This window comes from Micropterus salmoides, unplaced genomic scaffold (assembly GCF_014851395.1).
Source record: "Micropterus salmoides isolate LMB-PRFRI ecotype aquatic unplaced genomic scaffold, ASM1485139v1 Ms_hic_scaffold_7, whole genome shotgun sequence".
Taxonomy (NCBI): Eukaryota; Metazoa; Chordata; class Actinopteri; order Centrarchiformes; family Centrarchidae; genus Micropterus; species Micropterus salmoides.
This window is the reverse complement of record NW_024044459.1, coordinates 2897270-2919722: the sequence shown is the minus strand read 5'-3', so window position 1 is coordinate 2919722 and position 22453 is coordinate 2897270. Positions and strand designations below refer to the sequence as shown.

Genomic DNA, 22453 nt, shown 5'->3' with positions numbered 1-22453 from the left:
ATGGTGATTGTTATGGAAATGTTCCCCTGTGTTGCAGTCTATTATTGCTATATTGTTTTTATGATGTACATTGTCAGATGTTTCTTTTTAACATATGGCTGTCGAATTGGAGGCCTATTTATTTATTTTATTTATTTTCAGAAATGGAGCACCTTATTCTGTAGCACTTAGGCCTATCTATCTATCTTCTCAGTTCTCTGTTGTACAGCCAGAGCTTTTAACATTTAGTATTTATGTATTTCGGTCTTGCATCTGTGTCTGTCCTATGTCTATGTCTTGCTGCAGAACCAATTGCCCTATGGGGACAAATAAAGTTTAAGTTTAAGACACTACAATGGAGAACCCCCACGTAAAAAGAGTTTATTTCTTGCATCAGAACATCTTTCCCAACCGCAGTTGTTCATTTTAGGTTCACACCCTTAATGTAGGTAAGCGAAGCCATGTGAAATTTCCTGACATCTTCTGCAACACAACAACACGATGATCCCCTTTAATTTTCCAGCAGTTGTTACACACAGGCGCTTTAGCTGCTCCCTTTTTTTGCTGATAAACTGTAACCTGCACTATACATATCCTGCTAAACTTCACTGTTCACCTTTCCCTCTTCACTATTTTGTGTTAATAATGATAAAGGTGAGCCAGCCAACACAGGCGAAGCTGTATTATCTCTGTTCAGCCCATTGATGTGTCAGTATCCACCGCGGCAAGTCCTCCAGCAAGAAATATAGAAGAGGGGCGCATATTCCGTATCTATTCATTATTCTATGCGCCATGAGTATTTAAACTGAGCAAGACTTGTTTAAGTAAGCTAATTGCATAGCATTGGAGGCTAGGCAATGTCGGACATTCTACACTGACATCCATCACAGGCAGCTCAGCTTTAACCTCCCTCTGTGTTATTTGAAGTAATGTTCTGTTTCATTTACATGAAAAAACATTACAGAACATAATTGGGAAAACAAATTAATATTATATAAACATAATTTCTAGGAGACCGAGTTGGCTTTAGATGTGTTAGAAGGTTTTCACTTTAAACAGAGGCAGGCGAGCTGTTTCACTTCCAGTTTTTATGCTAAGGTAGGTTAACCATGTCCTGACTCCAGCTCTGTACTACATGAGATTGACTTCAGTCTTTTCATCTCACTCTTTGAAAGAAAGTGAAGAAGAGTATTTCCAAAAATGTTCCTTTAAGTATAAAATATTTCTTCATTGTGCCCCCTTGTCATACTTAACATATTCTGCCATGTATGAGTCTAAGAACATTAGAGTAGTGACAGCTACATTTACTATAAGAAGCTAGTCACCACCTTGGTTGTTAAGATTCACTTCTTCCTGCTCCATTATCTATCTCTGCTAATCCTGTTAAGGGACACCGGTTGACTTGTACCACAGAGCCCAGTGGAAGAGCATAAGCCTGTTTCCCCTCACACATGGCCCTTAGATGTCTGCCCAGCCTAACACTGGTGTGATTGCATCATACATGTCCCATGTAGGATTCTCTATCCATTGATATCCAGAAGGCTTATTGTTGTATGCCTCTTTCAAAAAGATGATCTATTCTCACCATGCCACATTTCAAAAGTAGTCTGACTAAAATAATCTTTGAAAACCACTATGTGTCCTGTTTATTAGTAAAATTAGTAATATGGAAAAAGATCTGATAAACTACATGTTATTTGTAGATAATTCTGTGTGGTCTAATTGTGTTTGCTTTCCACAGGGGGACCAAAGGCAAAGACATCAGCACTATCAAGTCACTGAGAGTTCTCCGGGTGCTCAGGCCTCTCAAGACTATCAAGCGTCTGCCAAAACTCAAGGTTCTGCCCCAGTGTTTTGGTTTATTTTGATTAGTTTTGCCAGGTTAGCAGAGCTCAACTGTGAGTAAGATAGGAAACATTTCTGCTACAGGATTTCATATATTTATATACAGTATGACTGTACTTAATTATGATAGGACCAAGTAAAACTCAACTTACCTTACAATTTATTCATCTGTCTATGAATACTTTCTAACTTTCCTAACCTATCTGTGGCACTCAGCCCTAAGCCCACTAGTTCTTACTGATGACGTAAATTTAGACGTAAGTGGATGTACTGTAGATAGAAATGGCTCATTCTAAGGTAATAAAAACATAATGATTCATTATGTAAGGTCTTTATATTTATTTATATTTATCAGAATCAGCTTTATTGCCAGGTATGTGTACACATACGAGGAATATGACTCATGATTGTACATTCCTCACAATGTGCTTACAATAACACAATAATAAAATAAATCAGACACAGGCTACAGTGACAACACAAATATACACACTATGAACAAAAAACAATATAGACATATTGACAAATAGTGCAGTGAGCAGAGTGCAAAAGATGCAGGAGTAAAATATTATCATTATTATGTACATGTAGGAGGTGGATGTTATGTACAGGTACACATACATGCATACATACATGTACACATGTACACAGTGCAATGGAGCATAGTGCAAAGGATGTATATACAATATGACATAACAGTATGAACAGCACTGAAATAGAGAATGGTGAATAAATAAATGAATAAGTAAGTGGTAACCAGTAAACAAGTGGCTAAGAGTTACTGGGTTATTGCACAGGAGTTGTTCCTGACACTGTGAGTCAGAAATCAACTGTGAGTCAGAAATCAGCTGTTCGTCAGAGGATGGCTTGTGGGAAGAAACTGTTCCTGAGTCTGTTGGTTTTGGCGTACTTCAGGAGTTTGACAGATGGGTCAACTGAGGTGCAGTCGTTGGTGTAGAGGGAGAAGAGCAGTGGGGAGAACACACACCCCTGGGGGGAGCCAGTGCTAATAGTCCGGGTGCTGGATGTGCGTGACAGAGGGGGCAGGTGATTGTTTGAAGATGGTTGTGGAGTGGGGGAGAGGTGTGACTGTGGGCTTTTCAAACCTACAATAAAAGCCATTCAGCTCGTCTGCCAGTTGTTGAGTACCAGCAGTGTTGGGGGATGGTCTTCTGTAGTTTGTGTGTCTCCACACTGACGCAGGGTCGTTGGCTGCAAAGCTGTTGTTTAGCTTTTCAGCATAGCTCCTCTTTGCAGCTTTGATCTCTTTAGTCATTGTGTTCCTGGCCTGGTTATACAGGACTCTGTCCCCACTTCTGAAGGCCTCCGCCTTGGCCTGAAGAAGCTGTGAGTTTCGCTGAGTTTCGCTGTGAACCAGGGTTTTTGGTTGTTGTATGTGCGGAAGGTTTTGGTCGGCACATGTCCTCACAAAAACTGATGTAAGATGTCACAGTGTCAGTTAGTTCGTCCAGGTCAGTGGCTGCAGCCTCAAAAACACTCCAGTCAGTGCAGTCAAAGCAGGCCTGTAACTCCAGCTTTGACTCGTTGGTCCATCTTTTCACAGTCTTTACAACAGGTTTAGCAGATTTCAGTTTTTGCCTGTGTGTCGGGATAAGATGAACCAGACAGTGATCAGAGAGTCCCAAGGCTGCACGGGGAACAGAGCGATAGGCATCCTATAATGTTGTGTAGCAGTGGTCCAGTGTGTTAGTGTCCATGGTGGGACACTTAATATGCTGTCTGTGCTTTGGAAGTTCATGACTGAGGTTTGCTTTGTTAAAGTCCTGAAGAACAATGAGCAGGGCATCTGGATGTTTTTTCTCCACGTTAGTTATCTGGTCGGCCGGACGCCTCACTAACACAGGCCTGAAGTGACATGTAAACAGCAACCAGGACAAACAAGGAAAACTCCTGCGGTGAATAAAAAGGTTTACAGTTTAGTGAGGGCTGAACAGGATGATATCATCAGCCTTATCTTTCATTCTAATTGGTGCTCTGGTCCATGAGGCACAACAATAAAACTTGAAACTAAGTCAGCTATCAAGCACACTACATTCATGTTAGTCTGAAATGCAGAAGGCCCAAATATGTTGTCTGAACAGTATCAAAAGAAGGCAAACTACAGATTTAAAACCAGATGAGGGTTATTTTGTTATTGTCCCTGTCGCTCTCTGCTGCTTATATCCTCCGCTAAGCCCCAACCCACCAAGCCCACAAGAAGAAGCCAGTTTTCCATCGAAACCTCGTCCCATGTAGGGTTTACCTCGCAAAGATCCTAGTCCCTCTCCCTCTGACTCATCTTCTCAAAGATGCTCCACCGATGCTTTGCGGCCCAGGGCAGAGCACCCCAGGTTTCAGAGGCAGTAACGACAATGTCTAACAGCAGGATGAGATGCTAGTACACTACTGCCCCCTCTCAAAAGTTATTCCCCGCTGTTTGTCATCATACCTCTTTGCCAGTCATCGATACAAGCACCATAGCATTGAACATAATGAGCTAGAAGCTCCGGGTAGCCTAACAGACCTGCTTTTATGAAGCATATTAATTATTTGTTGCATGTCTTATTAATTACATGCTGATGCATCTCACTGCACCAGCAGGCCAGGCCACTGAGAATTCTCAATGTTCCCAGTGCCTGCAAGTTCATAGGTAATAGTTTCCAACTATGTTCAGAAATAATTTCCCACTTTATATAAATGTGTGTGTATTTCTGTGTCCTCAGGCCGTGTTCGACTGTGTGGTCAACTCTTTGAAGAATGTGCTTAACATCCTCATCGTTTACATCCTCTTCATGTTCATCTTTGCTGTCATCGCAGTTCAGCTCTTCAAGGGGAAATTCTTCTACTGCACAGATGAGTCCAAGGGCCTGGAGAAGGATTGCAAGTTGGTCTAAAATCCCCCAATTCCTCATTTCTTATCTCAGAAACTTTTAAATTGTAAACCATCAACTGTTGGTGTGATCAAAACCCACTCAGCTTTATTATTCCCTCTTGTCTTCCAGAGGACAGTTCCTAGACTATGACAAAGATGAGGTTGCTGCCATGCCCAGAGAGTGGAAGAAATATGAATTCCATTATGACAACGTGCTGTGGGCCTTTCTGACCCTCTTTACTGTCTCCACTGGGGAGGGCTGGCCAACGTAAGTGCAGCTGACAGATGTATGTAATGCGGACATAGTTGAAATTATGCCCATCTGTGATGAATTTGACACTGGGAAAAACAGGATCATAAATGGTTATTGTGGGAAAATTGGATCATCGGAAATGCAAGTAGGAAAAGCACAAAGAGAAATACTTTTATCTAATTATAGAGAAGACATTCAACTTCAACTACAATTGACAAATGTAACATATTAAGAGCATGGAATGGACTTCTGAAAGTCAATTCTATAGGCGATAGCTCAGTCCATGTATGGTTCGTTCTTTGGTTATTTCATTTCAAAACCAAATCAAAACTAGTAGTTTTTTGTTTTTTCTGTTTTAAAACCAAAATGGAAAAACAAAGCAGCTGCGTTTTGTTCTGTCTATGTCTGTGTTGTATCCCTACGGATAAACCAAAAAACGACTTAGTTTTTTGTGTTTTTTCCGATTTGGTTTTGAAACAAAATAATCAAAGAACAAACCATATACAGATTTAGCTCACATCTCATAAGGCTTTAGTGGCTCAGTGTGGGGTTTCTGTCAAAACCACAGTATATTAACACTGTCAATAATTGAATTAATAAGTCTTCATATCTGTAATGCTGAAAAATAATCTCATGCATATTGCACATTCACAAAATACTTTTTATTGTCAAGTTCTTCTTTAAGGCAAATAAATGTTTGCTTTTTCATCTTTTTACTGTAATAGTTTATAATAAGGGCCCGAACACGAACCGTGCGAGGTCCCTATTGAAACTGTAAAGATTTTTTTTTTCTTTTTTTTTCTGCAAAGTAAGCTCAATTTTGGGGGCCTAAACATACCAGAAACTCTGCACACATGTCAGAAGTGGTGAAAAATTTTGTATTTTATGGGTTTCGCGCATGGGCGTGGCAAAATGACTCGCTAGCGCCACCTAGAAAATTGGAAAACATTAGCCCCTCGTCCACGTTCAACCTACATGCACGTAATCTTCTGGGGACATGTATCATATCAAGACGCACAAAAAAGCCTCAAGAAACCATATCCTAAACTCAACAGGAAGTCGGCCATTTTGAATTCTATGGTCATTTTTGGATGATTTACACACTCCGTACTTTAACGAACTCCAAATACAAATTCAAATTTGTGCTGTGCCTTCTAAAGGCATTGAAGATGAAAAGTTGTGCTATCTGTGAGTTTTCGTCAATGGGCGTGTCCGTGGCGTGGCGTCAAAGATCAACTCTTCACCATGACACAGGAAGTTGTTGTAACTTCAGTGTACATGCTCACATCTGAACAAAACTTTATGTGCTTGATAACTGTTCCACCCCGAAGACATCCACACGTCAATATTCATTTATATTCATAGCGCCAAGTGCTATGTAGCGCCAAAACGGGGACAGAGGAAGTGACATATAAAACCTTCATGCAGCGTCCGAAGCGCGTTGCAAATTCACAGCCGCACCGGCAGAGCTCCAGAATATGCATCACGGCCGGATAACACCCCGAAGCACTACACACCCCAACACTACTTGCAGCTTTAATTTATGTTTGTGACCATGTCAATTTCGGTCTGTCTGTGGCACTGTTTAAAAATTATTATTTTTCAAAATGTAGTATTACCACCTTGTAGAGTAACATTACAGGCTGGATATTGTCCTACTGTCTGTTGTAATGTGCTCTATTCTTTTTGCAGTGTCTTGAAGCACTCTGTGGATGCCACCTTTGAAGACCAGGGTCCCAGTCCAGGCTACCGGATAGAGATGTCCATCTTCTATGTGGTCTACTTTGTGGTTTTCCCTTTCTTCTTTGTCAACATTTTTGTTGCTCTGATCATCATCACCTTCCAGGAGCAGGGAGACAAGGCCTTGTCTGAGTGCAGCTTAGAAAAGAACGAGGTAAAGCATAGACATGACAAACAACTGGCCACTGACTGGTAGTTGGACAGAGACTGTTCCAGTCTGGGTCAGTGAAATAAAATCAGAACAGAACTGGCCTAAAGCAGTGAGCACATGTGCAATGTGAGAGTATATGTTATTGTATAATACACTTCATCAGGTTTTAGTGCAGAACCACAGCTCAGGTGATGTTTACCTCACTGTGATGAAGTTCTCACTCCTCCAGCTCTCTGTGCAGAGTTTACCGTTTGTGTTGCCATCTTTCCATCCACCAAATCATCAAATTTAGCATTTTCTCTTGGAAGATTGCAGTATAAATAATTCTTGGTACACACAAGAATTCATGTTGTCACAGGATTTTAATTTGTCTTGTGCTAAGTCTACAATCTACAATCATAGCTATTCTATTAACATATATATTGCCCTGTGTGTTGTCTTTGTATTGAAGTTTCCAAGACTAATATATATATCTGCATATGTTAGTCAAACAGCTGTTATCAATGGGGTGTCCAGTCTTTCAAAGTTTCAATAATCTTTAAGTCTGTTTCTGCAACTCCGCGAGCTGCATGTTCCTTTAATACTTAATAGTGAGCCAAAATTTTTACTCAGTAATTGCCACCAGGGACCAACATGTATGTTCACTAATTGGATAGTGAAGCCAGCTGCTCACACCAGGTTTGAGAGCAGTTCCTGTCAAATTATGAATACACTGAAGCAGATGTGTGATTTCTTTGTTACAGAGGGCTTGTATTGACTTTGCCATTAATGCCAAACCTCTGACACGCTACATGCCTGAGAACATGCAGTCCTTCCAGTACAGGATGTGGAAGTTTGTGGTCTCAGCTCCATTTGAGTACTCCATCATGATCATGATCGCTCTCAACACTGTGGTACTCATGATGAAGGTAAGAAGTTGTGAGGAGGATATTTATAATACAATGCTGTGTGCTCAGTTTAGCATAAAGACTGGAAACAAGGAAAAATAGCCTTGCTCTGTGCAAAGGTAAAACTATCTGCCAACAGCACCCCTGATGGGTTCACACAGAAAGTGAAATGAAGTTTTCGCATTACACACAATTACATACATTGAATTCAAAGAAGCGAATACACACAAATACGCAGGGGTGATGCGAATTGGACGACATGAATAAGCAAAATTTGCAGAAGTTGAAAATATTCAACTTGAGCAAAAATGTGCGAAACGTGGGGCTCTGCAGAGTGTTGTGTGGAGGTGACCGGTCAGAGCAGAGGAACAATAAGCATCAGAAGTCACACCGGATTCTACACTGATCTGGAGCTGTTCACTGGCAGGAGGAGAGCACACACTTCATATTTGTACAGAGACTGGAGAAAAAAGGATATTGCTTGAAGAAAAGTAAGCTAGAAGTTGGACTACCTGGTATATTAACCATCTGTTACTTAAGTCCAGCTACAGGTTGTATTTTACTATGAAACAAGGTAGCATAGCAATGATCAATCTCAACTCCATTCAGAAAACCAAGTTGTTTGCTTGTTGTCTTGTGGACCAGACTTACAAATTGTTAAAAAGTTATTTCGGCATCCTTTAGATTTGTTTATTGTAATAGCATTGACATGAGAGTGGTATTGATCTTATCATGTAACTAAAGTAAAGCATATTTCACAAAATGTCTAAAACTATTTCTTTAACAGTGCTATATGCCAGCACAGAAAACTTGATCAACACCTTGAAACATCATTTGTCTTTCAGTTCCATGGAGCTCCAGACTTCTATGAAGCAATGCTGAAGAACCTCAACATAGTCTTCACCACTCTCTTCTCTCTGGAGTGTATCCTCAAGATTATTGCTTTTGGTCCACTGGTGGGTAACATTTATACATTTTATACTTTAAATGTGATGAATAATAAATAACTTGTGATTTTCAACTATTTCTCAGAACTACCTAAAGGACGCCTGGAACGTGTTTGACTTTGTGACAGTGCTGGGCAGCATCACTGACATCCTGGTGACTGAAATCAATGTAAGAGCACCCTTCCCCACCTCTTCACGCTCGTCTCAACAGGGCTGAATGTGTTGTATCCAAATAACACAGCATGGTAATGAGCTGGGGCAGGCACAGCCTGTTCAGCAAGCTTTATGGAAACAAGCTAACTAGCCATATCAGCAAAAACAATTACATGGCAGCGGTCCAGAGAGCCTGACAGCTTTGGACGAAGAGAGAGGGGAGGATTCTGAGCGAGTCTTTTGTTGATTGAATTAATTTATCATTAGAGGGCTGGTACAGGATCTGAGGATGCACAGCTGATTTGAATCTACTTCAGACAGTAATGTGTGGTTTATAGTGAATCAATGGGTGGGATGGGTTTTTTGTGTTGTTTGACAGTTTTGTTTTTTTATTCCAGACAGTTACCTTACCACATACCTTTATTGCTTTTGACTGATTTACGTCAGTTTATGTTGTGTAATATGATTGTGTTCTCTCACTTCTCCTTCCTCCGTCTTCTCCTCACTTTGCTCTGCTCTCTGTCTCTTTCATTTCATTTCTTTCTCTCTCTTTGTCCTGCTCTTTACATTGTCATCTTGTTGATTGTCATCACTGGTGTTGCCATGCCCTGGTCCCAAACATCACTAGACTACGGTGAGTGACTTTATGAGTTAAAAGAGTAATCCATTAATTTAGTATTGTGCTTTCATAAAGTTGGGGAACTTGTGAGAGACGCAGAAAAGACTTGTCCAATGAATGCAGCAGAAGACCAGATAACCTGACTTTAGATGTGAGAGATGTACCTTGTTACATACAGTAAATGTGATTGTACATGTCAGATCAAGTTCCAGAGTCACTGTTATATAAAAGACACAATGGCAACCTGCCTTTATCAGACCTGTACAATTTCAGACTTTTTAGACTTTATTGTCCCCAAGGGGAAATTTCTTTCTTTCTTTCGCAGCACTGTACTCATCAGACAACAACAGCACACAGTAAAAACTACAGTGTCAACAACAGTACACACTCAGGCCAATTCAGCGAGGCCTATTATTTAAGGTGGTTATGGCTGCAGGGATTAGGCTTTACCCAGAGCAGGCCCTCCTGCACCTCAGTGCTCTGTACTGGCACCTATAGTACTGTAGGGTAAGGTAGTGATTGAGTGGGTGTGTGATGTGCTGTGCTACTGAGGGTGCAATGCGTGCAATGGCCTCAATGTGGTGATCTGCGCGGTTGGGAGTGGGGAGACCAATTACCCTGGCAGCTGTGTTGGTTATGTGGTATGTGAGTTTGGCCTGATTGGTAACGCATAACATGGTAAAGAAGCAGGTGGAATAGTGCAATACGATGGGATGAATAATTTCTGTAGTATGTTCAACACGGTACAAGTCTGAATGCCGTCATATTAACAGTAACATAAAAGCTGCAGCAGCACAAGTTTCAATACACACAGAACCCTTCTGCCTTGTCAATAGCACTGTAAATAATGTATCACTGAACTATTACTTCATATGCAAAAGAAAAGAAAATCAGTCTAATACAACACAATATATTTTTAAAGGAGATTATTCTGATGTCAGATCAGTCTATAAATGATCCCCCCCCCCCTTTTGGTGTTGGAAAAAACAAACAACCACAATAGCCATCAGACCAGCCCTCCCTATATTTCTGCCATCCATGCCTGCCGCTTGAATAAAATGATAAAAATCCAGCAACACACTTTACATACAGCATGTGAAGAAATGGATATAAAAAGAGCCTCAATCTAATGTCTTGTCATTCAATGTTCTATAAAACAGGCCGCTGATTTCAGTAAATTATTAAGATTATTAGAACATTTATTGCAGGATTCACTTTGATAAGAGGGTGCAAGCATCCCTCATACTCCTGATGCTCATCAACTAAGCCTTCATCTGCAAAATGAGTTTAAAAATCCATCAATGATGAAACTTGTGAGAGAAAAGAGAACATTAATCCTTATGTAGTATCATTTTTGTATTCTTATCTTAGATAGTTAGAGCAGCAGATGAAGCTTCTGTGTGCTGTAATACTAATGCATGATAATCTTGCACTGTCTGCTCTGTTTCATATTAAAGGATAGGTTCACATTTTTGTAGCTCTGCACCAGTGACACAGCTAGTGGCATTATGTTTTTGAGTTGTCACTGTGACCTCTCTTCTGTCCTATTCTCATGGACACGATATCTCAGGAACGCCTGGAGGGAATTTCATTACATCTTGCACAAATGTCCACTTGGACTCACAGATGAACTTGAATTTGATGGTCAAAGGTCACTGTGACCTCACAAAACTGAGGTTTCAGAAATTTTCATCTTTCACACTCAGTGCCAACATTTGATCTATGAGATGGAGCCCTGGATACCTGAGCGATGCATTCACATCATTTAGCCAATCAGATGAAGCCCCAGCATAATTTAAGAATGAATTGGGCAGTTCCAGATTTCACACATATGTTGACTGGGACAACACAATGAGTAAACAATAACTAGCATAACACAGGTTTTGCTCCATCTCGTCCATTCTGCCTTTCACTTACTGCCTGCATTTTCGAGCATCATATTTTATAAGCCCTCACAAGTCATGCTAAGGGAACGAAACACATCCAACATGAAAAGACCATGAGAGGTGTCGACCAGAGCACGGTTGCTACAGCTACGCAAAGCACTCTAAATCTAATACCCAGGACCCATTTCTACCGCATGTTCAGCCATTGAGATACTTTGGACACTTAAGGTGGTGAGTTTACAATGCCTTAAGAATACATACATACATGGAGGGCAGCCACAGACCAGTCAGGGTGTCCGTGCTGACCCCTGTCTGCTGCTGAAAGTGTCTGCAATTGGCTTGTGAGCATCTGAATTGGACCACGGAGCAATGGAAGAAGGTGGCCTGTTCTGATGAATCATGTTTTCTTTTACATCGCATGGGTGGCCAGGTGCGTGTGTGGCATACCTGGAGAGCACATGGTACCGAGATGCACTATGGGAAGAAGGTAAAGTCAGCAGAGGCAGTGTGATACTTTGGGCAATGTTCCGCTGATAAACCTTGGGTCCTGCCATTCATGTGGATTTTACTTTGACATGTAGCACCTACCTGAACATTGTTGCAGACCATGTACACCCTTTCATGGAAACAGTATTCCCTGATGGCAGTGGCTTCTTTCAGCAGGATGATGCGCCCTGCCACAAAGCAAAACACAACCCTCCGATTGAAAGGCCTGTGCACTCCTGACTGAGCTGACCAGATCCATTAACTTATTTGTCGACCCCTGGCTTACAGCATTAATAACAATGAAACAAGACACTGCTAGAAATTCAGCGCTTCCTTACTGTACGATCCTACTGTAACACAAAACATAAAACTCTTACAACTCTGTTTCAGCAATTCACTATCACATTGGAGCTTATAAGCCCTGCCCTGCAAGCGTACCCCACATCTAGAGCAACATAAGCAGCTCCGTTGTGCCCCCGTGAGCGCTCCCCACCGTAGCTGATGCAGAGCTCCGCTCAGCCCTGTTCTATTTATTAATTCTGAACGTGTTGTGTCTTCAAAGGTGACACTGCACTCCCTTGAGTCCGCAGCAACCCACCCACCAAGTCGATTATATTAACTGTTCCTGACATAATTGAAATACAGACACACAGACAGAGATTCCTTCCTTTATTAGAGAGATGAAAATGAGTGGGAACCCTTAGCAATGTTGTACTAACAAGACTGGATGCTCCCCACTGATTTGTCTAATTGAGACCTCTTAAATCTTACACTAACTTCAGCTGAACATTAGAATGTTTTTTCACACAGAATGATGGCTGTGGATTTTGACCCCCATCACTTGCATTGAAATTGCTTTAAGAAGCAATCTCTTTGTGGCCAGTGGTAATACAGCAGCCAAAAAGTATTTCAGTGTACATATGGGCATGTCAGTATTGTTTTAAGGAAAAAATGTGAACCTAGTGTATGTTAATGCATGAATCAATTTGGTGTACTTCATCACATTCTCTTCCACATGAGACTTGATCCAGATTTTTATTAGCTGCTTGAATCCTTTACACTTTAATATTTACACCTAGACCTGCTCAAGCATGCTTGTTAAAGGGGGTCAGCATGTTACACCACTGTGATCATTTGTAACCTGCTGTAGTGACTTAATAATTCAGCTCTGATAAGGCTGTGTTTATCAAATAGTTTATTAGGTTGGTAAGTACTTAATGTCCCTTATGTGTCTTAACAGGACAGGCTGCTGAACCTGAGCTTCCTGAGGCTGTTCAGAGCCGCTCGGCTCATCAAGCTGCTGAGGCAGGGCTATACCATCCGCATTCTGCTGTGGACCTTCGTCCAGTCCTTCAAGGTGCTCGCAGACATTATTACATGCTCACCGACATGTGCACACACATTCTGCATGCATACTAGCACCCACATGCATGTGCTAGTTTACTCTGACACACTTACACACCCACACACATTAACAACCTACACACACAAACTCAAACATCCTAGCTGGAATATTAATTAAATGTGTTATGGTTTCATATTGTTCCCCTCAGGCCCTGCCTTATGTTTGCCTGCTGATTGCTATGCTGTTCTTCATTTATGCCATCATTGGGATGCAGGTGAGTGATGCTGCTATGCTGTGGTCACAGAGACCATGATATTTATATAGTGGTTCACTATAAAAATGTTGTGGCTCGAATGTGAAAAACCTCAATTGCACATTGACAATACAATACAAATCCATTCCCTCACTGTGTCTCTGCTTTAGGTGTTTGGCAACATTGAGCTGAATGAGGACACAGCTATCAATCACCACAATAACTTCCGCACTTTTCTCCAGGCCCTCATGCTGCTGTTCAGGTATCAGAAGCTTAGTTTACTACAGTTTTATATATAATAATTCCTTGGACTTCTAGATGGGCAAACAGCCCAGTAGGTAATGAGAAACTGCACCAAAACCATACCGCTATTTAGGGCTGATGCTGAATACTCGAAGATCCGATGCTTCGATGGGCAGAGCCTGATTCGACTGTCAATCTAACCGTCAAAGCTTTGCAGCGAAACGAGGATCATGCCATTTTGGCGATATGGGGGTGCTCAATGTCTGATTTTACATAGAACTACCAGTTTTCTCCCAATAAGTTAAAATACTGAACTGCAGCCTTGCAAAATACTGCCAGCCCTTTATGGCTCGTCAATCAAAGCTTCTCTGTTTTTCTCTGTCCTTCTGTCTTTTTATGTGTGTCAGGAGTGCAACTGGTGAGGCGTGGCATGAGATCATGTTATCATGTTTGAGTCACAGAGCCTGTGACGAGCGATCGGGGTCCCATGGAAAACAGTGCGGCAGTGATTTTGCCTACTTCTACTTTGTCTCCTTTATCTTCCTCTGCTCTTTCCTGGTCAGTACTGAAACACACCAAAATGTAGTCACTGTAACTGTTGACATGGGTTTCTTTGTCAGATGTGACTGGTAATATTGGCCTTGCAAGACAGCTCAGATTCAGTTCAGCTCATTAGATATGTCCTATCAGTTTTAGGACATTACTGTATTTTGAATGTGTAGTTTTTATATTCCAAGTACAACTGTCAAAATAATAGTTTTTTAGTTCTTGTTTACTTTTTAAAACATTACGTTTAGAAAGTTTTTCTTTTACATTTTTTAAGTTGGGCTACACAGAGAGTAGCCAAAAATAAACAATATCAATGTTATACATAATTTCAAAATAATTATGGCCTACATTGCTGCAGTGAGAGCCGACACAGTCACTAGTCGTAACGTGAAGCCCTGTAAATAATGTCTTAAGCTCTGGTCACCAGAAAGTAGCTCACTTAGCCAGCCTGGACATTTAACTGTCTTACTATAGCTCGATTGCTAGTTTATTCAGTTTATTGCAGTAACATATTGGTATCGTCAACTCTTCTATCAAACCATGGCTCTTCTGTGAAGCAGTTTTTACTCCAACAGAGGGCGGTTATTAAGTGTTACGTGGATGGTGCAACGCAGATAATATGCTATCATAGTGTACTATAGCTGTGTACACACTGGCTCTCCCTTAACCTAAAAGGTCAGAACTGACAAGACGGTTGTTGTTGGTCGTCAGCACAAACTGGCGTGTCAGAGTTCACCAAAGCTGAACTTGACATGAACAATTTGTGCATGTTTGCACAGCTAGGCTGATCATGCCAGTGCTATTGAGATTAATGGATTGTGCTCCAAAATTTCAAAAAGACATAGGTGTAAACTCAACCTAATGTCTGTGTTTCAGATGCTGAACCTGTTTGTGGCCGTCATAATGGATAATTTTGAGTACCTAACCAGAGACTCCTCCATCCTGGGTCCTCATCACCTTGATGAGTTCATCCGGGTTTGGGCTGAGTACGACCCAGCTGCATGGTATGTTCAAGCCTCCCTCTAGGCCCCAGATAATAGCATACAAAGTAAAGTGGAGGGAATAGACACCCTAACTTTACTACTCTCTTCCCCATTTCTGACAAAGGTGACTGACTGAGGCCTCATACACAGGCCTTGTTCCCGTTTATGTTGTATGCAGTCAGCCCTCTGATGAGCATTGTTTTATTTTAAGCTGTCCTGAATGTTTGTTTATTTATGTGCTTGTTCTTTTCCACAGCGGACGGATTTCCTATAAGGATATGTACAATTTGTTACGTGTTATCTCACCCCCCCTTGGCTTAGGGAAGAACTGCCCTAATAGGGTAGCATACAAGGTTTGCAAATACCAGACATTTCCGTCATTAGGGTGCTTTGTGTACCTCTATGCCAAGAGACTTTTAACTGAATGGCTGTGCACCAATGAAACCGCCTTTACACTAGCACCCGTCCCTCCAAACTGACTGGCTTTGGTTGATGATTCCGGAGTGGAAACAAAGCTTTCAAAGCCATTGTGCAGCATTGTCCCAACATGCCGCCTGCTATGCCTACTCTCTCCTGTCTGTCATGTTAAGACAGCAGACACAATTTACTTTCTATTTCTATCAGATTAAACCCTCAAAATTATTCAGTTTTATCACTAAATTCAGATCTTTAAAACATCTTACTCAGATCAAAAGCCTTACAAAGAATTTTTTATGAAGATGTCTGTCGGAGGAAGCCAGGCTATGAGTGAAAGCCCTAAACCAAAGATCGGGCTGGCATTGAAACCTTTGTCTCCATACACCCTGGTTGAAGTACCAGTGGGATATCTGCTAGCATGCAGAGGCAGACATCCCTGTTACAATGCTGTCATTTCTCTTCCCTCCCATCAGCATCCTATGTGTTGGATCAACCCATCCTCTCCTCCCTCCTCCCCTCTCCCGCCAAACTCATTCTTTACCATCCCATGTTTCCTGTCAAGGATCCTGAGCTCCACAGCGATGCATCCCTGTGCCCCGACACAGCGACCGGGGATGACATCCACCTTACATCTCACTCTAGGAAATCTATTAACAGATTTCTGTTTTTCCTTTCCATTATTCTATTGTTTTATGTTTCTTCCCTTTGTTCCTCTCCTCCTTCTCTAACTCCCCATCCTTCTCTGTTTGCGTTTGTTTATTTTTGATTTCCTGCCCTGTGAAGTGGCCGAATCAAGTACCTCGATATGTATCAGATGCTGCTCCACATGTCCCCACCCTTAGGTTTGGGAAAGAAATGTCCACCAAGAGTCGCCTACAAGGTAGACCCCCCTCTTCCTCCTCCTTCTTCCCTGTGCTCAATAAATTGTCTCCCATTGGCGTAAACTCAAGCCAGTGTCTATGCTCTGCAGTGTTTTTTCGTACTTTGTTTTGCTAGTGCTCTGATATTTTTGGTGTATGCCCCTATTTACTGTCTCTACTGTTTCTTTGACAATAGCTGCTTGTGTGGGCTAATGCCCATTGCTAATGATAGTAACATAGAGCTTATCTAAGAAGACTGAAAAGTCATGTTAATTAAGATATTATGTTTATGGAGGAAATTTGCTCCCTTATATCACTATTTCCTTTGAATGGTACGCCCCAGCTCGGGTTTTATTCTGTGGAGCAGTGTGTATGCGTGTGTGTGTTTATGTTGCTTTTCTCTGGGAGTAATGTGTGCTTTTCACTTTGTGGTCCAGTCTTTGCAGCCCTTTCCCTCTCATTCTTTTTCTCATTTCATCTCAGTCTGTCCACTGTTGGAAATATTTGTGTGTGCTTGTGTTTGTCTTTGTGTTAAAATATAAGTGCTGCACAGCAATTACAAAAATATGCCAATGTGATTTGTTTTCGCTGAATATTGATTGAGATTAATGAGAAATAGACCACATTAGCATGTGATCTGTATCTGGATTTTATCCGAATCAGGAACAATGCATGTTAATGCAAAGGCACACAGAATGCAATCGTCATCATCAACATCCAGCAGTGGTCTAGCTCACATTGTTATCAGATCTCAACCAGGAGTAAATTACATTTTTACAATGTTATCACATTCTTAAGAACAACAAGTTGAAAGGTCACCTTACTCTTGTTTGGTGATTAATTCAGAAGGATCATCTAGTGGGGGGTCAGCTATAACATGCAAGATGAGGGTCATGTGATGAGGAAGTGGAGCTAGCAGCAGTCCTAGCAAACTTCTCCACTGGCTCTGATTAGCTTCTTACACTATATGTAATGTTAACCTAGTCAGCAAGGTTACAAAAAAGTAGCCTAAAGGTGCCATAGCCACCTTAGCTCTGCCATCAGTGTATGAATATGTGTGAATGGGTGAATGTGACATGTAATGCAAAGCGCTTTGAGTGGTCAGAAGACTAAAAAAGGCACTATACATGTACAGTCCATTTACCATTTATATGCCAGTTTCATCCAAATTAAAGCACACTAGGTGCATATGCTATGTGCTTGGAGATCTATTCAGAATGTAAGCAAACTAGAGATGATAACACCTGATTTGATCAGATAACAAATCTAGTTGCAGATTAAATGTTTATACTAGGTGTAAATGGGGTCTTATGAAGTCCATATGGACACAGTGTAGTGTATCCAAAATTTATCTGTTAGGCTTTAAAAATGTTTACAAATAAGGCCTAGGCCTATCGGCGAGTGCTGACAGACATAACGACGTTGAGCTGACATCGTCATCAAATTTGAATTTTGCTTTTTCTTCTCTTCTCCCCACACACTCACACAACCCTCTACACCTCTGGTCTCTCTGCAAACACACCGGCTTGCCCCTCCTCTCTCTGTCTCTCCTCCCCCACCCACCATTTGCTCCACTTTCTCCATCAGCAGTATGTTTTATAAAGGCGCCTAAAGACACAGAACTTGTCTTTTTTCCGTATTATTCCCCCACCACCACGCGCGAGCCCAACCCTAATAAGACCTGAGATCTCATTGACCCTGAATTTTTAGACAAGCATTCTGTCTAAACCAGCTCCTTTACTGTGTTGTGTGTGTGTGTGCGTGTATATGTATGTGAAGGTGAGTGTGTGACCACATGCAAATTAGCATGCGTGTGTGTGTGTGTGTGTGTGTGTGTGTGTGTGTGTATTTGCCCCTCAACTTTCCATCCCTGTCTCATTCTGACTCTGGTCTTTCTTACTTTCTGCATTGCCACTGATAGCACATGTAGGTGAATGCTTTTTGTGTTCAGGGGAGCTCAACTCTTAAAGCAACAGTCCCACAGCATTCTGGATCCGTGTAGTTGTGCCAGTAGACCTATATAAGCCAAATCTTCCAGCTAAGGCTGCCCAAGCTTGGTGAAATGGACACTCTTTATTGCTAACTGCCACTGTACATGAAGAGCATACTCAGTCTCCTCATCTCCAAGTTGATGATTGTTAGGATGGCAACCACAGAGTCGAGCTCCTGCGACTGTCGAGGCACCTTCATGGTTATGCGTTACATGCCTTGTCTCACCTTTTTTTCGGTCAATGTCAGTCTTGCAACAGTGCACTTTGACTTGCAGTGTAGTGCATACCGTAGCCAAAAGCAGTGAATGTGAATGTCTGTACGTACATGTGGAGAAGGCTTTTTGTGTGCTGAACTGATTCTCCAAAGAATTTTACCAATATGGCCAAACTTGCACTTATTTTTTTTTTTAAAGTTTGCAAGAGAGTGAATATGTGGAGGGTATTGGATCACAGCAGCATACAGATAGATTTCTCTGGGTGAACTGAATGTTCTGATCAGGCTGTTTGCTATCACATAGTGATCTAAAGTCTCTCTGTCCCCACTCATCTTCTGTCCTTAGCGCCTCGTCAAAATGAACATGCCCATTGCTGATGACAACACCGTCCACTTCACCTCAACCCTGATGGCCCTGATTCGCACTGCCCTGGAGATTAAACTGGCCTCAGGTCAGAGAAACACACCACACATCATTAGAAGAGAACAAAAATGAGTGGAATATTAATAATAAGAATAATAAAACTAATGTTAAGTCTTTCTCTCTGGTTTTACGTCCTAAGAAAAGACAACAATGTATGAATAAGGTTAACCCTGCATCGCCTCGAGTGTGATTAAATTGAACTGAATGTACATGTACATTACTCAGCGTGGTGAATGACACTGGGACTGTAAAGCATCCTAAGAGGATTTAAAACTAGGGCTGACCCCCAATAGTCGAAGGTTCGATGCTTCGATGGGCGGAGCCTGATTCGACTGTCAATCTCACAGTCGTAGCTTCGCAGCGTAAAAAGGATGTCAAGAACTACCAGTTTTCTCCCAATTAGTTAATATACAGCCTATTACAATATAAATTTCAAAGTTTAATGCTGTAAATAAACATGTAAAAAGAAAAAAACTTTCAATAAATGTTTTTAAAGTGCCTGAATAAATCCAAAGTTGTAACCCTAACCCTGGGTCGTCAGTGCGCATGTGTAGCTGTGTGTGTAGAATATGTGGTGGCTGGTGACAGAGCAAATGATACATAATGATCTACAGTCTTTCCAGGCCGCAAGCAAGAGCAGAAAAGGCAGCATATGTAGTAGGAAAATATTAAACTGTATTACTAAGGCACATTTCACCAACCAAACTATGAAAGGGGGATACTTATTCATGATTAGATGCAGAGTAGATGACATTCAAGTTCAGACAAGGGTTATTATAGTTTGGGATTTTTCATTAGATTTTTTTTTCGTTTTGACTTTTTTTTTCAATTTAAGTATAGTTTTAATGAGTTTTAAACATGGATTTGCTTGTTTAGTTCAGTTTTTATTTTTGGAAATGCTTAGTTTTAGTTTAGTTTTTATTTGTTTCAGTTTTTTTAGTCTTTTTCCCTGCATGATGCCAGGCGAGGGGCTTGGACTAAAACTGCTACAGCTAAGAAATTGGAAGATAGAGCTCGCTGCCATCCGTCGTTAGCGCCCACTACAGAAGAAGGTAACCCACCTTTTCAATGTTGATTTTTTTTTCTTTCCTGAACTCATATCTAACTTGCTGGCCAAGGACGGACTGTTTTCTTTGTCTCTCTTTTTATTTTTGTGTGACAAAACACTTGTGGATCGTGAGAAGAGATTGTTGTTCACAACTGAACAAAACTCCACGACTGCAGAAGAAGAACGAAATCCCTGTGTTTAATTGAGAAAAGGATAACTGACCCACTTTCTCAACCCGTTTGAAGTCGACTTGGCTGTTTTCTTCTTGCTGCCACCAAAGAATCAGCTCACCTTGACCCCGTTGCCATACCGCAGCTTTGTCAGAATCCCACCTGAGAAATAAAATAGGAATCGGCAAATCAGAATTAAAAATCTAAGCCAAGAAAATTGTAATTTGTCCATCTCTAGTAAATAGCAAAATCAAGAAAATCATTTCTTTCTCAATGAAAGAGGTAACATTGGTCATTCTCAGCATCACACTCGACATTTATCTGATGTCTATATGATTAACATCATATGGAAATCTGAAAAGGGTTTCAAAGGTGTCTGGTGTAGACAGGATGTTAGAAATTGCAGCTTTAACAAATAAAAACAGTTTGCAATGCTCTAATAGACTTTTTAGAAAGCTTTGTGCTGTACTGGGCATGTCTGCTGGATTCTGTTTCCTGGCGTCACTGCCCCTACTGTATCTGCACTTTTAATGAGGATTTCTCTCTGTGCCTCGTCTCATTTACTGCTTTGCTTGATTTGCGTTGTAAAATTAGAATAAACTAGTTGGAAGAGGTTTTTTTCACTGTCTCTCACAATTCCCTTTTTAATTTAAAAACACAGTATATTGTGCTGCTGTGGTGGTTGATAATTGTTTTAATCAAAGAGGTCTCTATCTTTCTGTGGTTTTCAAGGCATGGTAGCCCAGCGATTATCTGACGCTGAGTTAAAGAAGGAGCTGTCTACAGTGTGGCCCAACCTCTCTCAAAAGACCATGGACCTGTTGGTGACGCCACATAAACGTAAAGATTTCACCATTATCTACATTTTGAACTTGGATGAGCTGTGCTTCAAAGTCCTTATGTACTTGTCACAACTCAGCACTTAAGGCCATGATAAAGTGGAAGACACACTGTTTCAAAGATTGCCTTACAGATGTATGTGCAGGTTAGAACAGTGCTAAACAGTCACAGCAGGGATTGCCACACTGCTAAAGAGAAGTTCTTTATAATGTAGGATAACACATACATTATATCAGTGGGAATGTTTTTTACACTGTGTTTAAAGCTTTTGAGAAAATCCTTCACTATAAATAGTGTCTTTTCTTCACTGAACTCACTAACTTAAGAAAAAACTGATGACCTCAAACATAAAAAGAGAAAAAATTGTATGTTTCTGAACTAAAGTTATCTAGGATCTGCTTTTAACCTACTTCAGAGACTGCTGGCGCGCTCTTAAATATAAGAGCATTTTAAGCTGCAAGAAATGTGATAAAAGTACTGCCCCAGTGGCTGAATATAAGTGCATTTACTCAAGTAATGTACTTTAGTACAAATTTGAGGTACTTGTATTTTACTTAAGTCTTTTCTGTTCATTCCACTTTCTACTTGTACTCCACTACATTTACCCACTACATGTAAATACAGTTTTTTTTATTTCACTGCAACTATTTGACAGCTTTAGTTACTAGTTACTTTACAAATTAATATTTTTGCCTACAAAACATATGATCATACCTAACCGTTTATACAGGTGAACTAATCAATTAGTTGACTGAAAATTAATTGGCAACTATTTTGATAATCATTTGTAATTTTTTAATGCAGTAACATTTCACGGTTCCAGCTTCACAAATGTGAGGATTTCCAGGTTTTCTTTTTTTATATTTTTTATATTTTTGAGGTTTGTGCCGTTGATTGGATAAAACAAGCATTGTGATCACTTTGGGCTCTAGGTAAATGTTATTGCATTTTTTCACTATTTTAAGAATTTTTTCAAACCAAATAATCAATCAATACAGGGAGAAAATAATCAGCAGATTAATCCATAATGACCCCTAAACATATTGTTCAAAATGAGCTCCACCTCTACTACAAAAGTAAAATCCTGCTTTTACATTAATGCACATATAATAATAATCTAATGATATAATATATAATACTATAACATTCACAGAGGAGATTTTTCTGCATTGTACTTTTACTTTGAATGATTTAAGTATATTTTCCTGATTATACTTTTACTTAAGTAAAATCTTAAATGCATTGACATTTGACAATGACATTTACTTGTAACAGAGTATTTTTACAGTGTGGTATTA

At 40.6% G+C, this 22453-nt stretch overlaps 1 protein-coding gene across 1 annotated transcript in view; it reads left to right on the top strand.

Annotated features, from left to right (window-relative positions):
* Nucleotides 1-22453, top strand: part of cacna1ba (calcium channel, voltage-dependent, N type, alpha 1B subunit, a) — a 254241-nt gene that overhangs the window by 187557 nt on the left and 44231 nt on the right. The window contains exons 27-42 of the mRNA XM_038704210.1: nucleotides 1721-1817; nucleotides 4548-4708; nucleotides 4827-4964; nucleotides 6642-6843; nucleotides 7584-7748; nucleotides 8573-8683; nucleotides 8760-8843; nucleotides 9456-9461; nucleotides 13059-13175; nucleotides 13372-13437; nucleotides 13587-13678; nucleotides 14067-14217; nucleotides 15085-15212; nucleotides 16392-16488; nucleotides 19020-19125; nucleotides 21048-21155. Coding sequence (XP_038560138.1) covers nucleotides 1721-1817; nucleotides 4548-4708; nucleotides 4827-4964; nucleotides 6642-6843; nucleotides 7584-7748; nucleotides 8573-8683; nucleotides 8760-8843; nucleotides 9456-9461; nucleotides 13059-13175; nucleotides 13372-13437; nucleotides 13587-13678; nucleotides 14067-14217; nucleotides 15085-15212; nucleotides 16392-16488; nucleotides 19020-19125; nucleotides 21048-21155 — 1829 coding nt within the window. The remainder of the gene's footprint in view (nucleotides 1-1720; nucleotides 1818-4547; nucleotides 4709-4826; nucleotides 4965-6641; nucleotides 6844-7583; nucleotides 7749-8572; nucleotides 8684-8759; nucleotides 8844-9455; nucleotides 9462-13058; nucleotides 13176-13371; nucleotides 13438-13586; nucleotides 13679-14066; nucleotides 14218-15084; nucleotides 15213-16391; nucleotides 16489-19019; nucleotides 19126-21047; nucleotides 21156-22453) is intronic.